Source organism: Meles meles, chromosome 21 (assembly GCF_922984935.1).
Source record: "Meles meles chromosome 21, mMelMel3.1 paternal haplotype, whole genome shotgun sequence".
NCBI classification, from domain to species: Eukaryota; Metazoa; Chordata; class Mammalia; order Carnivora; family Mustelidae; genus Meles; species Meles meles.
This window is the reverse complement of record NC_060086.1, coordinates 42,557,897-42,576,422: the sequence shown is the minus strand read 5'-3', so window position 1 is coordinate 42,576,422 and position 18,526 is coordinate 42,557,897. Positions and strand designations below refer to the sequence as shown.

The window sequence follows — 18,526 nt, the reverse complement described above, 5'->3', positions numbered from 1 at the left end:
CACGGGGCTGGCCCCGAAGCTAAGGGTTCTTTGCGAAGTCGAGCGGCACCCGTGCAGGCTGGGTGGGAAACACGTTCAGGGTTCAGCTTTCCTGTGCTTGCGAGAGGACTGTAGCCTTGAGCTTTCTTCTCGTGGAGGATCGCTTCCTGTCGCAGCCAGCGGGGAGCACGGGGCTGTGAACAGAGCAGTGGGCATGCGGGCATGGCCGCGGGTGCTTCTCCCTGCCTGGGTATGTGAGTGCAGGTGTGGGCTCGGGGGGTCACTGCTTCGCGCCGACCAGGCTAGGCTGCGCGGAGCTGGGCGGGGGGCCGTCTCCTCCCCAGGAACCCCCCCAGGCCTGGGAGTCCGACGCTTGGAGACCCACCTCCTCAGCACCGCCTGGTGTGGGCTCCGGCCTCAGGCTGGCCTCTGCCGAGCGGGGTCTGACTGGGGCACGGGAGCAGGGCGGCGGGCTGCTCTCTTCTAGCGAACTCTAACCCAAGCCCTGCTTGGCAGAGGGGCTGTGAAATTCCGTATTAGAGTTAAACCTGCACGAGCCTCTTCTCCTGGCCACTGGGTGCGTGCGGAGCCCCGGGGGCCCGAGTTGAGGGGGACAAGCCGCACACAAAGCCCAGACCCTCCCCGTCATCGGGAGGAGGCCCTGTGGGCAGAATGCAATCTCGGTGTGTCTGTGGTCTTCGTGTCTCTGCATGACTAAACCGTTCCGCCACCAAGCCGTCCCCTAACTCTCCTGTGCTTCGGTGAGGGGACGTCGGTCTCATCTGCACCCTGTCTCCTGAGCCTCTGCTCTGACTAGTGGGCCTGGGTCTCTCCCGTGAGGCCCTGCCCCTCCTCTCTCCGGGTCGATGTGTCTGCGCGGTCTGCCCCGGGGTGGCTGGACGGGGTGTGCGCCCTGGCGGGGGTTTGTGGGTGTGGCCCCCCCGCACTTGCATGCCTCGAGCTTTGGCCTCTGGTGGGAGAGGAGTTGCCCAGGCCAGCCCCTGACCTCGCCGGGGCCCGTCCCTCCAGCAGGATCCAGACGTCTCTCACCGGCGCCAGTCTAGGGTCTGCCGACGAGAACTCGATGGCCCAGGCTGATGACAACTTGAAAACTCTCCACCTGGAGCTCACGGAGACGTGTCTGGACATGATGGCCAGATATGTGTTCTCCAACTTCACAGCAGTCCCCAAGAGGTGCGGGCTGCGCCCTGGGGCGGGTGGGAGGCTAGCGCCTGGCTGCGCTTCTGTGACCGCACTTGGCAGTGTGACACCAGGCCAGGCGTGCGGGGCTCCTTCGTGCAGGCGGGCCCTGGCCAGGCCTCCCTGTGTGTCGTAGGGCCCCACTCCTCTGGGGACGAGGGCCCCCGTGCCGCAGTCCGCACGCCTTTGAAACCGAGATGCCCGTTGCGAGAGCCCTGGCCGCTGAGGTGTCGCCTGGCGCTCTTGTCCTCTCAGGTCCCCTGTGGGAGAGTTCCTCCTGGCTGGTGGCAGGACCAAAACCTGGCTGGTTGGGAACAAGCTTGTCACCGTGACGACGAGTGTGGGAACCGGAACCCGGTCGCTGCTGGGTTTGGACTCAGGAGAGCTGCAGGGAGGCCCAGAGTTCAGGTGATGGCGCCTTCTGTCCCCTGCCCCGCGGTCCTTGACAGTGGCTGTCCTGGGTCCAGGCACCTTGGTGACGCTCTGCACGGGCCCTTCCGTCCTCAGCACTGACCCCGGTGCGCGCGTGAGACAGACCAAGGAGGCGCCCGCCAAGCTGGAGTCGCAGGCTGGGCAGCAGGCGTGCTTCGGGGCCCGGGATCGGGTCCGCTCCATGTCGGGTGAGCCTCGTGGGTCCGCGCACTCACAAGGACTCCTCGGAACGTGGGGGACAAGGTGGTTGACCTTGGCCTGTCTCAGTGCTTGAAGAGCTTGGGGGGGGTTTCTGTGAGCCCTCGCCACGGCTGTGTAGCAAGGGGCATGCCTTCCTGCAACTGGCCTCGGGCCCCCTCGTGGCCGCTGGTCTGTCCCTCGTGGCCGGTGTTTCCTGCGAGCCCTTGGCTGCTCTGGTCCTCAGCTCAGCTCGCCCCGGAGCTTCTCTTGCTGCAGCAGGAGTGAGCTGTGGTCCAGCCGTGGGGACCCTTTCTACTGCCCGGGTCTGCTGAGGCTGACCCCCTATGAGGGCCGTGCCTGGCGGGGGCTGAGCTGCCACTGGTCGCCAGGCCCTGGGCTGAACAGCGGGTTCTGGGCTGGTGGCTGTGCGGTGGGCAGGTGGTGGTCACCAGCACTCCTGCCCTCCTCTTCCTCAGGGGGCCACGGCCTTCGCATTGGTGCCCTGGACACTCCAGCATCCCACTTTGCAGGTGGGCCCCCTTCCCCGGGTGCACAGACGGCACTAGGCAGCAAACCCGAGAGGGCATCAGCGGGCACCCAGCTCCCAGCACAGGAGAAGACGAGCCTGGCGGCCTACGTGCCCCTGCTGACCCAGGGCTGGGCAGAGATCCTGGTCCGGAGACCCACAGGTACGGAGGGGCTGCGCTCGGCACACGGGGACCCCTGCCACCACACAGTGAGTGCGGGACCACCCCCTGCCAGGGCTCTAGGTACCTGGGAGTGAGTGGCAGGCACGTGGGACCGAGGGAGCCCTGCTCTGGGACTTCCGGGCTTAGTGCCCAGAGGGGAGTGGCGAGGAGGCCACCCGGGCGCCTGAGCAGGAGGGCGTCCCTCCCAGAGCCACAGACCCGTGTCTCATACACCCGGAGCCTGGAGTCCCAGATCATGGCGGCAGGGCTGTTCGCCCTGTGAGTTTGTGTCCCGTCTCCTCGTTGGAAGAGTTTTGGGGATTTAGGGGCCGCCGCGTGGCTCTATTTTATCTTAATGAGCTGCATTCTGAGCTGCTAGAGGCTGGGGGTGTTGGACAGATGAATTTTACGGGACACGATTGAGCCCATAATGGGTATTTCAAGAACTTAGGCCAAGGCCTGGGGCCTGAGATCTGCTTTGGGCACAGCGTGCTGGGCGGTGACAGCAGGGGGCTGGATGGCAGGCCTCGAGGAGCCTCCAGTGCGGGCACAAGGGCCGTGTGTGGGTCCTGGCTCCCATGGACGGGCAGGCAGGGAGGAGGCGGGAGACCAGAGGCCCAGGCAGGGCAAGAGGTGGCGGGTCAGGACTGGAGGACAGTCATGGGGAAGGTTGACTGCAGGTGTGGCTCCTGGGCCTTCATGGGAGAGGGGCAGAGCCCAGAAGGCCGCCCCCGCCCCCGCCCCCGGCTTCTCTGCGCGAGGTTTGGGGCTTTGAGATGCCTCCGTGGAGCGCGGCCTGGGCACGGGGGCTGCCCTGGGGTGGAGAGCGGCGTGCACTGAGGCTGGTCCGGCTCGTGCGTGGCGGCTGACTGCTGCACGGGTGCCGCCGGCCCCCAGGGAACACCAGCTGGCTGATGAGCCTGGAAAACCCTCTGAGCCCCTTCTCCTCGGACATCAACAACATGCCGCTGCAGGAGCTGTCCAACGCGCTCATGGCCGCCGAACGCTTCAAGGAGCGTCGGGACACGGCCCTGTACAAGTCGCTGTCTGTGCCGGCGGCGGGCTCGGCTAAGCCCCCTCCGCCCCCGCGATCCAACACGGGTGAGTGCCGCCGCCCCGTGGGGGTCACGCCGGCCCGGCCCCCTGAGCTCTTGCTGCCGCCCCCGCCTGGAGACGCGGCGTGGCTCTGTGCACCCCGTGCCCGGCATCGTCCTCGGCGTGCCCCGGGGCCCAGCAGGGCAGCCGCACGTGTGCTGGGGTCTGGGATTGGATGTGCCGAGCCCAGCCCGAGCCTGCCTGTCCGTGCTTGTGCCCTCGCCCGGAAGGGCCGGTGCGCTCCCTTGGGGCCGCCCTCCAGCCTTGCCTGGGGCCGCAGGGGGCGCTTGGAGGCCCGGGAGCTGCGCTGGTGAGGAGGAGGGGCGCGCTCCACGCTGCGGACGCCCCCGGCAGCCGCACAGGGAGCCGGGAGCCCGCGTGGGCCGTGAGCCGCCCGCTGCCGGCCGGATGCCGCTGGCCCTCCGCTCTCTCCCTCCAGGCTCGGGCTCTGTGCAGGACGAGCGCCGCCTTTCCTCTCTGCTCGACTGTGCGTAGTCTGTCCTTCTGCTGACTGGCCGCTCGCGGTTTCCTTGCAGTGGCCTCTCTCTCCTCGCTGTGCCAGTCCAGTTGCCGGGCACAGCTGCACAGGGGCGTTTCCTGGGCAGGTATTCTCCCGTCTCTCTAAGGAAGGCGCTGCTTGCCGCGGAGCGTCCCTCTGCCTCGTCCTCGCTGCCCCACCGTCCCTCGTGCGGCCGTCCCTCCGCGACTGCCGGCGCCGCTCCTCGCTCCCCGCTCCGTCCCCTCCAGGGCAGGGCCCCGACTCGCATGGGGACGTCTGTGCCGGATGCCTGTGCTTGGCAGCGGGCCCCTCTGCCCTGTGCCCTGCCGGACGGGCCCTCGCGGCCCCTTCTTCAGGCCTTGGGATGTGACGTCATGCAGCCGAGTCGCAGACGGTCTTCGGGGCCGGCCTGGCCCTGGGGCTCAGCCGGGCTGACCATGCCCTGGCCTCGGTCCGATTGGCTTGGACCCACAAATTGGGCCGTGTGTGCCTTTCCTCAGGGGCTGGCCCACCACGTCTGGGCCCTGGCGGGGGCAGCGGCTTGACCTACACGGCTCTCTGGACCACCTGAGCCGCCGTGTGCACGCAGGGGCCGGTTTGGACAGGGCAGTGTGCAGACGGGTCCCGGCGGGTGGCTGACGGACTGCACGTGTGCGCGGGCTGTGCCAACCCTCCATGGTTCGCCACCCCTGCCCTGCCCTGCCCTGCCCTGCCCTGTCCTGCCCTGCCCTGTCCTGCCCTGCCCTGCCCTGCCACTGGCGCAGGAAATGCTGCTTTGGGGCTTCCTGGCCTCGGCATTCCCGACTCCGAGTTTGGCTTGGGCTCCGAAGGCGCGTCTCTGACTTCCGGGTTGGGCTCCCCATCTGTGCACGCTCAGGGGTGCCTTCTGCGTCAGGCTTCGCCTCGGGTCCAGGCAGGGAGGAAGCCCGGCGTCCTGTTGCTGGGAGCCGGCCCCTGCGCACCGCTCCTCCTGCGCTCAGGCCTCGTCTGAGGCGGGGCTCCTCCCTGGCGGGGGTCAGTGCTGCCCTTGCCCATCTACCTCGCTGGAGGGGCAGGGGCAGGTTCTTGGGGTCCTGGGATGCAGATCCCAGGGGCCGTATGCCCCCCTCGTCCCCAGCCTGGGAGCCTATGTTGGAGATGCCCAGGGTCGGGGGCCACACCGCGCCCCTCAGAGTGCCCTCCTGCCTCTGACTTGGGGCGCGGGCGGCTTAGAGCCACGGCGAGGCAGGCCTTGGGTGAAGCTCTGGCGGGGCCCCCCCGTGCGCTCTCGGGGAGAGGCTGGTACCTCAGGCACGTGAGCTCCAGGGGCCGGGCCAGCCCCTAGTCGTCCCGTCTGTGTCGTCCCAGACTCAGCGGTGGTTCCGGAGGAGGGGAGTCTGAGCGAGCCTCGTTTGCCCACGGAGCCCACGGAGTTGGAGGACTTTGAGGCAACGCTAGGCACTGACCGGCAGGGTGGCCGCGCTGAGACTTACAGCAGGGTGAGAGCCTCGGGGCGCTGGAGCTGTGGGGGGGCGGGGGCGTGCCCTGGGGGTGGGGGAAGGTGCTCAGGGAGGGGTGGGGCTCGCTCCGGGCTTGGTGGCGCACGGACTCGCTCAGAACTTTGGCGAGTCTTTCGCACGGTTTCTCCTCAGAACTGGCTAGCCGGCCTGCCACGTTTGTTCCGTGTAGGCCGTCGGGCTTCCCAGCGGGCCCCGCAGGTGGCAGCGGCCTGTTGTTGGCGTCCTTTGGTTCGGGGAGTGCCGGGCTCTGCTGCTCGCCAGCGGGTGCCGTCCCGGGGAAGAGGGCGGGGCCGGCCGCTTGCCGTTGAGGGGCTCCGTGGCCCTGACTGGGGACGGGGGACTTCATCGCCTGCACGCGAGCCCCCGGTGGTGCGCTGGTAGCTCCTGACCGAGGTCCTGTGGACTCCTTCCTGGCAGTCGTCGTCAAGCTCCAGCCAAGAGGAGAGGCTGCCCGCGGAGGAGCCTGCAGCCGGAGCGATCCCCATCGAGAGGGCCGTCTCTTGCGAGGGCGCCCGGCCGGCTGCGGGGCTCCCGTTCCAGCCCTCCCAGCCCCTCAGCAAGTCCAGCTCCTCGCCCGAGCTGCAGACCCTACAGGACATCCTTGGGGACCCCGGGGACAAGACTGATGTTGGCCGGCTGAGCCCTGAGGCCAAGGCCCGCTCCCAGTCCGGGATCCTGGACGGGGCAGGTGCCTCCTGGTCAGCCCCAGGTGAAGAGAGCCAGGGCAGGAGCCCCGCACAGCCCGAGGGTCCCTTGCCTTCCAGCTGCCCCCGCTCCCCCAGTGGCCTGCGGCCCAGAGGCTACACCATCTCTGATTCGGCTCCGTCACGCAGAGGCAAGAGGGTAGAGAAGGACGCCTTCAAGAGCAGAACCGGGGCATCCAATACCGAGAAGGTGCCCGGCATCAATCCCAGGTGAGCCTTGCCCTCCCGCGCTGGCGCTGCTGGACGGTCTCCGGGACGGTGGGGCCTGAGGGACCCTGCCGCAGGCTGGGCTGCAGGTCCGTGGGGCCTCGGCCCTGTGGCTGGCTGAAGCCACAAGAGAGGCTCAGGCCTGCTGCTTTGTGCGTGGGTGGACGGTACCGGCCGTGACCCTGACCTGGCCCTCCCTGTCTCTCCCCCCGCAGCTTTGTGTTCCTGCAGCTCTACCATTCCCCGTTCTTTGGTGACGAATCCAACAAGCCTATCCTTCTCCCCAACGAGGTGGGTGGACATGCCTTATCTCCCGTGCGGGGCCCCTCGAGCCCGAGTGGGGGGGTGCCTGGGGCTGCCATAGCTCTCGGCAGTGGCGCCCATGGTCCCAGCTTGCAGAGGGCACAGCCTCGGCTCCCTGGCGTGCCCTCGGGTGATCTGCGCAGGTGTGGAGAGCCCTGCCTGCTTGGGGATCCAGCTGGGGCTGCAGGCTGGCGGCAGGGGACGGCCTCCGCCTAAGGCTCAGGCAGGGCTCTGTGGCTACAGTCCTTCGAGCGGTCAGTGCAGCTTCTCGACCAGATCCCGTCCTACGACACACACAAGATCGCCGTCCTGTATGTGGGGGAAGGCCAGGTGAGGCTCCCAGGTGCCAGCGTGCAGCTCTTTGGCCTTCCTGCCTGGGGTGGGGGTCAGGGCCTGGACCCTTGTCTGTCACAGAGCTTGGCCACTGCATGAGCAGCCACGTGGCCCATGCTCACAAAACCCTGGGCCAGATACCGCCCCGGTGCCGGGGACACGCCGGGAGTGACAGGTGAGCGTGGGAGCTCGTGGTGCCCAGGGGAGTGCCAAGCACTCCACGGCGGAGAAGGGGGCACGTGCGAGCAGGGCAGCGGTCGTGTCAGCCGTCCAGGTGTGGGAAGGAGAGGAAGGAAGCGTCGGGTGCTGAAACGGCAGGTGCTGGTGGCTGGTGCCGTGTACCCTGTGCAGGGGACAGGAGGTGGGGCAGGGAAGTCACGGGGAGGGCTCACGTGGGCCGCTGGCGTGGACAGCCTCGTGGGTCGTCGGGAAGCTGCACTTTGCTTTCCAGGGAGGTGGGCAGGCGTGAATGCTTCTGAGCAGAGGGTCTGAGGGGACTCGGCCTAAGTGACCAGAGTGTCCCTCTGCCTGGCGTGTGGGAGAGCTGGTGGAAGGAGGGAGCTGGCGGGCCGGCAGGGGCAGGTCTGCGGACTGGGGCTGGGATTCCGAGTGCCGGGCTTCTGGCTGTGTTCAGAAAGTCCCGTGGAAGCAAGGACCAAATCCACATGCAGGAGGGGGGGCCGGGACGCAGCCGTTGGGGGCCGGGGTGCCACCACGCTCCTCTATGCCCGCAGAGCAACAGCGAGCTCGCCATCCTGTCCAACGAGCACGGCTCGTACAGGTACACAGAGTTCCTCACCGGCCTGGGCAAACTCATCGAGCTCAAGGACTGTCAGCCAGACAAGGTGTACCTGGGCGGCCTGGACGTGTGCGGGGAGGACGGCCAGTTCACCTACTGCTGGCACGACGACATCATGCAAGGTGGGCGCCCGCCCTGCCCCGTCACCCGTCGCCCATCGCCGCTGCTGGCTGTCTGGGGCCCTCGGCTGGGTGGGGCTGGGGAGCCGTGGCAGGGGCGCGTAGGCGGCAAGGGGGGCTGGCACCTGTGTTTCTAGCTCTGCGCTCGGGCGGAGCCGCTGGCCAGGCAGGCCCTGAGGGCCTCTGGGGAAGCCACAAAGGCGCGGGGGGGGCGGCGCTCAGCCTCGCCCGGTCTGCCCTGCAGCGGTCTTCCACATCGCCACCCTGATGCCCACCAAGGATGTGGACAAGCACCGCTGTGACAAGAAGCGCCACCTGGGCAACGACTTCGTGTCCATCGTCTACAATGACTCGGGCGAGGACTTTAAGCTGGGTACCATCAGAGTGAGTGGGGGTGCGCCCGGGCACACGCAGGGGGGACACTCGGGGGGGACACCCAGCGGGGTCCTGTTGGGCACAGGCGGCAGTCACGGGCCGGGTCAGCATGACAGCGGGGGCGCCGGACGAGGAGTAGGTGAGGTTCTGAGAGGGAAGGCAGCTGTGCCCCGAGGTCCGCTGGGAAGGAAGGGTGTGTACAGCGGCTGGGGGCGAGCGGGGCACAGGCCAGTCAGGCAGCAAGCCCCCCGCCCGCTGGAGCTGAGCGAGGACGTGGCAGACAGTGATCCTCGGGGCTGCTGACCTCTGCTGTCGTCCGGGCAGGGCCAGTTCAACTTTGTCCACGTGATCATCACCCCCCTGGACTACGAATGCAATCTGGTGTCCCTGCAGTGCAGGAAAGGTGAGCCCCGGGGTGCGGGGCCGGGGGGCACTTGGGGCCCTGAGCCCAGGTGTGAGCTCCGTTTCTCCCCAGACATGGAGGGTCTCGTGGACACCAGCGTGGCCAAGATCGTGTCTGACCGCAGCCTGCCTTTTGTGGCCCGTCAGATGGCTCTACATGCAAACGTGAGCTGGGGGGACAGCCCAAGGGGCAGGTGGGACAGGCCCACAGGTGCCCCCAGAGGGCTCACCACTCCCGCACCCCACCCCAGATGGCCTCCCAGGTGCATCACAGCCGCTCCAACCCCACCGACATCTACCCTTCCAAGTGGATCGCCAGGCTCCGCCACATCAAGCGGCTCCGCCACCGGGTAAGGAATGCGGACCCCAGGCCCCCTGCGGCCACTGGGCAGGGGAAGGGGTCCCAGATGCCCTGCGGGGAGCTTGCTGCCGACGCTCCCCCTGCAGATCCGAGAGGAAGCCCAGTACTCCAGCCCCAGCCTGCCCCTGCTGCAGACGCACACCCCCGGCCACGGCAAAGCCCCCGCTCCAGCGCCCACGGAGCCCGTGCCAGCGTACGAGACGGGCCAGCGGAAGCGCCTCATCTCCGCGGTGGACGACTTCACGGAGTTCGTGTGAGGCCGCGCGGGGTGAGGGGGGGCTGCGCGCGAAATAAAGGTGAGGCGCCCGCCGGCGGCCACACGCAGACGCAGTCAGCCAGCTGGTTTATTTGACTTTGTCGGGCGGGGCTGGGACCAAGGGTGGAGCTTCGGCCATGCCCTCAGCCGTGGTCCAGGGCCATTGGGGCCACCCACAGCACCACACACATGCTCTTGCGCAGACGGCCGCGGGCTCGCCTTCCCCATCCCGGGAGCCAGCCCCGGGGGAGGGCTCATTCCACCTGAGTGCCCTGTCCTTGCCTCCTCCTGCTCCTCCCCAAGACCCGGCACCAGCAGGTCTGGGCCCTACCTTCTTGCCAGCCTTGGGCACAGAACAAGGCTCCGGGGGAGGGACAGTCCCTAGAAAGGGACTGGGCCTTTCTAACAGGCCTCCCATCCCCAGCTGGACCTGGCCTCCGGTCAGGCATCTGGAGAGGGAGACCCGCTGCCCCTTAATATGGGCGACGGTGGGCACCAGGCTGCTTCGGCCAGCAGGTCCCTTGGCCCTAGTGAAAAAGAGCATGACATACAAAAATATACACATTTTCACCCCATATAAATTACGGACAATAGACACACAGACGGCAGCGGACGGGGGGGGTGCACTCGGCAGGGGCACAGGAGAGGTAATAACTTAGTGGGGACGGCCCCGGGAGGTGCAGTTCCCTCCCCGAGGCCTGGATCCTTAGCAAAGGGGAGATGTCTGCCCAGGAGGTGGGGCCGGGCACAGCCCGCTGTACCTGAGGACTCCGGTAATAAATTAGCGTCTCAGAGGCTGGGCGCTCGGCCCAATACTGCTGTGTCCTCCCACGGGGAGCCGGGGAGGGGACCCTGGGTCCTGGCTGCCCACACGGCCTCTCTAAAGTGCTGAGACCCCCAGGGAGGAGACAGTGGCCACCTCGGCCCTGGGGGATCTTCGTGCAGCCCTTCTGCCAGGCCGAGACCTTGGAGGCGGCAGAAGTTAATACTGGGCGGCGCCTGCTCCCGCTCCCTTCCAGAAGCCGGAGTGAAGCCGCAGGCCCACCCCAGCGGGGGCACGGGTGTGAGCCCAGGGCCCCGGGGTTAAGTGCTGCTGGGGTGGACCTTGTTCTTGGCCCACAGGGAAGCCCTCCCGGGGCCGGTAGCCAGGCCCATGCCCCGACTGGCCCGGGCCAGACGGCTGGGCAGGGCCGGCCGCAGGTCTGAGGAGACGCGGCGCGGAGGAGAGGCTGGGGGACCGGCGCCGCCGCGGCCCCGCAAGTGCTGCAGCCTCTGCTCCAGCTGGTAGACGTCCTCGGTGGCCTGGTTGAGTCGGTCAAACTGGGTAAGGAGGGCCTCGAAGACGGCCTGGAGCCGCGAGGGCTCGGACTCGCCTCGCGGCGCCAGCCGACCCAGGCCCCCGCTCAGCGCGTCCAGCTGGCTGGAGGAGGTGGACGGCCGGGAGGTGTCGGAGCCCCCGCTGTGGGGCGGCGCGTCCGGGGAAGCCTTGGAGCCCCTGGAGGAGCGGGAAGGCAGCGGCTCCATCCCTTCGAAGCGGACTTTGTGGCGGAACTGGGGGCGGCACAGGGGCTCGGTCAGTCCGGCTGCACCCTGGGCTCACCTGGGCCCAGGGTGCGTCCCTCTCCCCCCCACTGGGCCGTACCCACCTCCTTAACCTTGCTGAAGCCCATCCAGAGGCGCAGCCTGCGCAAGAAGAGCTCGACCATCTCGTAGTCCTGCGGCTCCCAGGCTGGCCGGTAGAGCTCCCCGCGCAGAGTGTGATACCGCCACCTCAGAAGAACCGCCCCCAGCCTCAGGGCCCCCCACAGCCGCAGGGCCCAGAGCCCCGTGCACAGCAGCGGGGAGAGGCGCCAGGATTCAGTCGGGCACAGGGCAGGCCCCCCAGACCCAGGGCACAGCACCAGGAGGGCCCCCGCGGCGCTGCGAATGGAATCCACGCAGGAGGAGACCAGCTGCAGGGGAAGGGGAGGCGAGTGAGGGGCGGGTCCGGGCCAACTGCCACCCTCCCCCGACGGCCTCACGTCACCTACCAGAACGGCCAGCTGGGTGTAGGCCACCGCGAGCGCCACCAGGCCCAAGGCTGCGCCCGCGAGCTCCGGCAGGGCGCGGCACAGCGTCTTGCCGAAAACCGACCACTGGCGCACGAAGCGCAGCTGCTGCGCGGCCTGCAGGCGAGGGGCACCGGCGGATCAAAGGGGCATCGCCGGCCCAGCCCCGCCAGCACCCGCACCCCCGCCGCCCGCCCCGGCCTCACCTTGACCAGGAGCAGGAAGAGCAGCGAGGCGGCCAGACCGCGAGCCGCGGCGCTCAGCTGCGCCACCTGCTCGAAGCTGGTGAAGCGGCGCGGGCGGCGGCGCAGGAAGCGGGTCCACTGGCGGTCCGCGGCACCCAGCTGTGCCAGGCGCACGAGCGCCGCGGCCGCCGTCAGGGCCACCAGCAGCCACCGCGCCCAGGCCCCGGGCTGCACCGCGCGGGCACGCCCAACCCGGTGCCACAGGCGCACCTCGGCCACCGAGAAGTACAGCGCGAACAGCAGCAGGCTCACCTGCGGGGGCGGAGCCAAGACTGGCTGGGGCGGGGCGAGGAAGGGCAAGGAAGGGGCGGGGCCGGGCCTGGTGGGGCGGGGCCGGGCCTGGTGGGGCGGGGCCAGCACCTACCGAGGTGAGCAGCGGCAGGGAGAGGCCGGCGCTCAGGCGCTGCAGCGGGAAGGGCCGCACGCTGAGGGCGGCCACCGCGTGCCCGGCCGCAGGGAACTCGAGGCGCAGCGTGACGGCGGCGTGCAGCCCCACGGCCGGGCTGTAGCGTGTGAGCTCCACGAACACGGCGCGGCTCCTATGCAGCGGGAAGGGGGCGTGGTCAAGGACCAGGAGACCTGGAGCCTTCCGGGAGGAAGGGGCGGGAGGAAGGGGCGAAGGGGCTCCTGGGGCCGGTGACGCATGGGCCGGGGAGGAGGTGGAGGTCGAGGAGCCAGTGAGGGATGGAGAGCCGCAAAGGTGGCGGTGGGAGGCGGGGTGCCTGCGCGGGGAGTGGCGGGCGGGGCTGGCAGGGGTGGGGGGTGGCGGGAGCTCAGCCCTGCCTGTTGTCGATCCAGTTGTGCAGCCGCAGGAAGCCCAGCTGCGCGCGGCTCTCTTCCAGGCTCAGCCCCAGCTCCTGCACGTAGCCCCCACTGTCGTACACGGCGCAGTAGCCCCAGGACCAGACCCTGCTGGCGAGGAGGCAGTGTCGGGGCCAGTCCCCCCGCGCCCCCCAAGACCCCCGGGAGCACCCTCCGTGCTCACCCCAGCAGGTCGGGCGCAGAGTAGGCCCACGTCTCTGAGGCGTTGCGGGCAGCGCTGCCCCAGCCAACCCCGTAGTCGCCGGTGCTGAAGGAGCCAGAGGCTGCGAAGCACGTGGGCACCCCCGAGCCGGGAGGGTCCGGGCAGAGAGCTGCAGGGAACGAGCACCCTGAGACCAGGCGCGTACTGCGGACCAGCTGCCTGGGCTGGGCCCGACGGGAGCACCACACACCCTCCCTGAGCCCACGAGGCAGAGGCTGTGGTCTCCCAGGTGGCGAGCAGTGGGGAGCAGGTGAAGGGCTCAGCCAGGCCGCCAGAAGCCGCTCACCTTCATGAAGCCGCACCTGCCGCAGCCGCGGGGGCCCCAGCTCGGGGCTGGACTGGTTCCCGTGGACGTAGGGGAGCAGCACGTGCGACATCCACTGCCAGAACTCCTCAGACCTGCCCGCAGAGACACAGTCCCACGCTCCACCCCGCAGCCCCTGCACCCCGGCAGGCGGGTCAGAGGCCCGGAGCACGTGGCTCCTGCCGCCCCGGCCCAGACAACAGCAGGCTGCCAAGGCCACCCGGTGGGACAAGCAGAAGACGCGGAGTCCGTCCTGGCCTCCCGGTATTTGGTGCAGGTAAGTGTCACGGGGCCATCCCGTGTCCTGTATCCAGTCTTGACAACCAGAATTGTGCCAAGACACTCGCCTGTGTCCCCCAGGGACTGGGCTGGACCAAGGCCAGGGAAGATGGGGCCTGGTCGGCATCAGCGGCTCCCTGGCCAGGCTGACCCGTCTGTGGGTGCGCTTGGGGGTATCCGTACCGGGTGATGGCCAGGAAGGCCCGGCTGCCTAGCTCCTGTTTGATGGCACTCTGCAGACGGTACGCGTGGCTGTGGCATGAGGCGTCCCCGTGGTTGGCCAGCAGAGTCACCAGCAGGAAGAGCATATACACCAGGAGGCTCTGGGGGCAAGGACGGCCCTGAGGTCAGCTGAGCCCACTCGGCCGCACCATGACAGAGCTGGCCAGCAAACTGCCCACGGCCGAGGGGCCTGGTGCCAAGAAGGCAGCACAGACAGCGGCCAGGGCCCTGCCAGCGATGGGGGACAGACGTGGTCTTGCCACAGGCAGAGACCGCCCCCAGGGCCCCTCAACACCGGGCAGGAGGAGGCAGTCGAGCTGGGCCAGAGAAGAGGCAGAGGGTCCCCAGGGCCTCCCATGGGAAGCCAAGGGCAGGGGTGAGGTTTTCGACAACGGGAGAACCCATGGGAAGACACCGAGCTGGCCTGGCTGTGGGGGAGCAGGGCAGGTGCCGGCCCCGGCCCGGGCTCACCCGCAGCATCCCGTGCAGCTTCTTGACCTTCCGGGCTTCCTCCTTCGCCAGGAAGAGCGCGAAGCCGTGGGGGGGCCTCACGCGGGGCACACGCTCGCTCACGGGAGTCACCGCGGGGCACTCCACCAGGGTGTCCCCCTCATCGGGATGGAGCCGCTTGGCCACCAGTGAGAAGTACAGGGCTTCCAGCAGGACCTGCGTCGGGGGTGGGGGGCATCAGAGGGGCCCGCTGGTGCCAGAGGCTGGCCGCCGGGCCCCCACACCCCACTTACCTTGATGGGCTCCCAGCCAAGGAAGGAGGCCAGGAAGCTAGAGCTGCTGGACAGGAGCCACAGCACACCCACACCAGGGGGGAAGCTGGCGCCCACCCAGCCCGAGACCCCCACGGCCACGGCCACCAAGAGCAGGCTGAGCCCGTGGGCCAGGGGCGCACACCAGGCCGGCAGCAGCCGCCTCCGCAGACCATCCGCCAGCCCTACGGGAGCAGACGGACCAGTGAGAGGCAGCCCACGGGCAGGGGCAGGTGGTGGGGGGCAGCTCGGGGACCCAAGAACACACCTGTGTGGGAGAGCTTTCCCGACTCGGGCTGCTCCCAAGTCAGACCCGGGCTGGGCAGCCCCAGCGGCTCTGTCCTCTCCCCAGGGGCGCCGGACCTGAAGCACAAGAGTGGGGGGCGCCTGCACTCACCTGTCGAGGCAGCAGGTGGCTCCAGCTCCTAACCCTCTATGGCGGTGGGCAGCCGCCCCCCACGGGCAGTGGAGGGGAAAGCGCTGCCCCACACCTGGGAGGACACGGTGCCAGGCTCGGAACCCCGCCAGCGACTCTGAGGAGGGGCCCCGACACCTGCCCGGCTCCTCAGGCTGCGAACCCGCATCAGCCAGTCTTCCCGGCTCCCCCCACCTCCTGCTTCCTCCACCAGGAGCGGCAGTCCTCACCCCTCCGGTCCGCGACCTGGTCCATGCTCACTGCACTGCCATGGCGGCGTCCGGCCCCATCCCCAAGCCCTGTCCCTGGCCTGCTCTTCCCGCCAGCACCCCTGCTCGGCCCGGAACCTGCCAGCAAGCGCTCCCCACCGCCCCGACCTTTGCCCTCCACCTCCCGCGCTCCGATGCAGCTCTGTGAGCTAAGAAAGTGATTTTCGGCAACAGTGCGCAGTGCTCTGCAGAACTGCGCGCCCCTTGCGGCGCTGGGCGGACCTGGCTGGCTCCAGAGCTGCCCCCCCACCCCACAGGGAAGACGGGAGCAATGGGAAGCAGGAGGGCGGCAGGCGCCTCCCGAGGGCCAGCATGCACGCCCGCTGTGGCTTCCGCAGAGCTAAGCCCTGACCGGCTGCAGACCGGACTGTGCGCCCCCTGCTGCCGGCAGCCCCCCTGCCCCGAACCGCGCTCAGTGCGTCTGGCTTCGGGAGGCTTCTACGGATTATGCAGGTGAGACGTCACTGCCAGGACAGCAAGCCAATGCCAGTGACCCGATTCCTCCTGGAAACGGACTCTTCTGATCACAGAACTAGCGTGAGCTATTTGCAGGCAATACGAGTGAGCAGGGGTGCACGTTCCCGTCTTGCGGGGACCAGAAGAGCTCCTGCTCTCGCCAGGCATTGCTCTGGACGCGCGTGTCCGACACACGGATGTGGCGTCCCTTGGGACAGGGTCATAGAGCAGGCGGGGCGTCGACGACACACAGCCTCACCCGAAAGTCTACGGGGCAGCAAAGCGCAGAGCCTTTGAGGACCACATTCACGACCCCCGCCCCCCGCCCACGCGAGCGGGCGGGGGGGGGGGGGGGGGGGGGAGAGGGGCGGGCACAGGGAGGGCCGGCAGGCGGGGCTTCGGGCTGGAGGTCCCGCCCGCTCCACTTAGAACCACCGCCCCAGGATGTCCCCATGTTAGAGACCTTTCGAATAGACTGGCCATTTCTTCACACAAATGCAATCATGCCCCAGTTATCTGTTTTTGTCAAAGGATTGGAGAAGCTTTCCCTTCTCCTCTGTGTTGTGGGACAGTTTACAACTCAGTAATTCTTGGTTGCTTTAAAATTGAGGAGACTTCAGAACAGGAAAACAGGTATCCCCAGAGAAATGGAAGCATACAATAATTTTACATGAGTCATCCAGGCCAGAAACCGAGAAAGTCTATTAAAAATATAAACTCCCGGGGCGCCTGGGTGGCTCAGTGGGTTAGGGCCTCTGCCTTCGGCTCAGGTCATGGTCCTGGGATCGAGCCCCACATCGGGCTCTCTGCTCGGTGGGGAGCCTGCTTCCTCCTCTTTCCCCCTGCCTGCCTCTCGGACTAGTTGCAATCTCTATCAAATAAATAAATAAAATCTTTAAAAATATAAACTCCCAATAGCTTTCACAAAAACAAACAAAACAACAAAAACAATTTAGGAAACCTGCAGGGCCTGCTCCCTGCAGCCAGGCCAGCCCGTGAGGTCCCTCCCACGGGTAAGAGCGCAGAAGTCACAAACCGCCCAGCCCTGAAGGGCTTCTCGGCCTGGGCTCCCCACTGTCCCCTAACCCCCAGGATCCAGGTACTCACAGGCCAGTGAGCAGATCCCTTTCAACCTGAGTGTCCTGGGTGGGGGCCAGGCTGCTGGCCCCTTCAGCGAGGATCTGCCGAATCAGGTCCTCATCTAGAGGGAGGAGCAGAACACGTCAGGGAGGGCGTGGGCCCCTCTGACCCCCAGCTCGGAGCCTCCCTGGGGAGAGTACAGGGAAGCCACCCCTCCCGACCCACACTCACCTGAGGCCGAGAAGTACTTGGCAGGTGAGGATGGGCTGACCAGGGACAGACTGTCCTCCTCTGAGCCCAGCATGCGGCCCACATGGCCCCGGGCCAGCCGCTGCAGGGTGCTGCCCACAATGGAGGGGTCACTCAGCAAGTCTGGCCAATGCAGCATGCCCTCGCTGGACGGCCAGCACACCAGGCTGCAGGGGACAGAGGTCAAACGAGGGGGCCCAGGGGACGTGTGCACACGGTCCCAGGTCCCATCACACACACACACGAGGCTTCTGAGCAACATGGCTGAGACAGCGTGTGGCCACACCTAGGGCCTGCGAACACGTGGCAAGGACACGCGACACGCCAAGGAGCCCACACACCTGCCACGCGGCGCACACGGGACGTGGCAGGCCTGCGCCAAGGTTCATGTCTTCTCCGTGGACCCCTACCTTTTAGAATCATCCGAGAAGTCACTTTTCATTTGTCCCGCAAAGGCCTATTGAGAAGCGCAGAGAACTCCTCAGACTCTGGGCCACCCAGAGAGGGCAGCAACCCCTCCCGCCCCCGCCCGGCCCACGCAGGGCCCCCAGGGGCGCACTGGCCTCCACGCGCAGCCCCGGGAAGCTGAGCAAGGAGCTGTCCAGCACGGACGGGTCCAGGTAGCTGTCGATGTCCAGGACCGGCTGCCCTGCGGGGGTGGGGCTCTCACCCCCGGCCACCTACGGGAAGAGCCAGGCGGTCAGAGGGACGCAGCTCTGCTCCTGAGGAGGGCTGTGCCAGGGAATGTCCTGGAAGGAATGACGCATGCGTTCTGTGTCTGCGCTGTCCGCCCTGGCAGCTGCGAACCCCCTGCTGCTACAGAGCCCATGAACGTGGCTGGGCCCACGCAGCCCCGGGCTGCTGCGGCCACCACACCGGACTCCCAGCCTCCATCCCTGGCTGCGGCCGCTCGCCCGGCACCTCCCTCGTCTCGTGAGGCGCCGTGTGGCGCAGGGGACGGGATGGGTCAGTTCGCGAGGGCTGTGCGGCAGGGGATCCGTCAGAGCGACCGGCTGGGCTTGTCTGCACGGGAGGTCTCGTCGCTGCCCCAGCCCCTCGCCAGACAGGTGCCCCGGTCTCCCACTTCCTCTGAGTCGGTCTGGGGCCCCGTCCTTTCGGGAATTGGTCCGTCTCCCCTCGGCCACGGGACCCCCACGCATCCCATCAGCTTCCGCGGCCTCGGCTCCGTTCGTGAGCCCGGCTCCCTGAGTGCTTCTGTCCTTGGGCCGCCTCGCTGAGCTCGCTGACCTTCCCTGCCGACGCGCCCACGCGCCCCCCGGAGCTCTACGGCCCTCAGCCCACCTTGCTCCGGGACATCCGGAAGAGGAAGAGGATGACCAAGTAGACAGGGTAGACGACCACACTGGACACCAGACCCACGGCAACTGTGTCAGCGCTCAGCGGGGTCAGAGTGGACACGGGCCCGGCGCTGCGGGCAGGACAGAAGAGAGACCGCGGCTGGGACAGGCTGGAAGGGCCGCAGGGGTGAGGCAGGAGGGGTCACCCGGGTGCCCACGACGCAGCACCCACCTGTGGGCAGCGTCTCCCACGACCGCGTACCACACAGCATTGGCACCCAGGAAGAGGCAGATGAGAAGGACGCAGCAGGTGGCCCGCTGGACGCGCGTGAAGCGGCTGCGCGGCCGCCGGTCCCAGACGGACAGCCAGATGTGCTTGTCGAAGAAGCCGCGCTGCAGCTCGGCCACCAGGAGGCGCCGGGGCTGCCGCAGGGCCGCCTCACC

General features: G+C 68.1%; 2 protein-coding genes across 10 annotated transcripts in view; one reads left to right on the top strand and one right to left on the bottom strand.

Moving 5' to 3' along the window:
• Positions 1-10,483, top strand: part of TSC2 (TSC complex subunit 2) — a 32,331-nt gene extending 21,848 nt beyond the window's left edge. The window contains exons 27-42 of one of the 8 annotated variants that reach the window (XM_045992785.1): positions 1,009-1,173; positions 1,435-1,587; positions 1,687-1,799; positions 2,322-2,480; positions 3,378-3,581; positions 4,112-4,180; positions 5,422-5,552; positions 5,991-6,487; positions 6,700-6,775; positions 7,031-7,117; positions 7,855-8,041; positions 8,283-8,422; positions 8,738-8,816; positions 8,889-8,980; positions 9,067-9,165; positions 9,263-10,483. In XM_045992785.1, coding sequence (XP_045848741.1) covers positions 1,009-1,173; positions 1,435-1,587; positions 1,687-1,799; positions 2,322-2,480; positions 3,378-3,581; positions 4,112-4,180; positions 5,422-5,552; positions 5,991-6,487; positions 6,700-6,775; positions 7,031-7,117; positions 7,855-8,041; positions 8,283-8,422; positions 8,738-8,816; positions 8,889-8,980; positions 9,067-9,165; positions 9,263-9,433 — 2,422 coding nt within the window. In that variant the 3' untranslated portion in view covers positions 9,434-10,483. Of the gene's footprint in view, positions 1-1,008; positions 1,174-1,434; positions 1,588-1,686; positions 1,800-2,267; positions 2,481-3,377; positions 3,582-4,111; positions 4,181-5,421; positions 5,553-5,990; positions 6,488-6,699; positions 6,776-7,030; positions 7,118-7,854; positions 8,042-8,282; positions 8,423-8,737; positions 8,817-8,888; positions 8,981-9,066; positions 9,166-9,262 lie in introns of all 8 variants that reach the window. The other 7 variants (XM_045992784.1, XM_045992783.1, XM_045992789.1 and 4 more) reach the window with 7 other exon arrangements.
• The window catches only part of PKD1 (polycystin 1, transient receptor potential channel interacting), a 41,181-nt gene continuing 32,157 nt past the window's right edge, over positions 9,503-18,526 (bottom strand). For both annotated transcript variants that reach the window (XM_045992781.1, XM_045992782.1), the window contains exons 29-46: positions 18,315-18,525; positions 18,087-18,213; positions 17,348-17,464; positions 17,195-17,241; positions 16,767-16,951; positions 16,563-16,656; positions 14,584-14,678; positions 14,298-14,500; positions 14,026-14,220; positions 13,516-13,655; positions 13,036-13,148; positions 12,711-12,858; positions 12,509-12,634; positions 12,090-12,264; positions 11,687-11,977; positions 11,463-11,597; positions 11,079-11,384; positions 9,503-10,983 (exon numbers count right to left, since the gene is read on the bottom strand). In XM_045992781.1, the coding sequence (XP_045848737.1) occupies positions 10,516-10,983; positions 11,079-11,384; positions 11,463-11,597; positions 11,687-11,977; positions 12,090-12,264; positions 12,509-12,634; positions 12,711-12,858; positions 13,036-13,148; positions 13,516-13,655; positions 14,026-14,220; positions 14,298-14,500; positions 14,584-14,678; positions 16,563-16,656; positions 16,767-16,951; positions 17,195-17,241; positions 17,348-17,464; positions 18,087-18,213; positions 18,315-18,525 (3,176 nt within the window). In that variant the 3' untranslated portion in view covers positions 9,503-10,515. The remainder of the gene's footprint in view (positions 10,984-11,078; positions 11,385-11,462; positions 11,598-11,686; positions 11,978-12,089; positions 12,265-12,508; positions 12,635-12,710; positions 12,859-13,035; positions 13,149-13,515; positions 13,656-14,025; positions 14,221-14,297; positions 14,501-14,583; positions 14,679-16,562; positions 16,657-16,766; positions 16,952-17,194; positions 17,242-17,347; positions 17,465-18,086; positions 18,214-18,314; position 18,526) is intronic.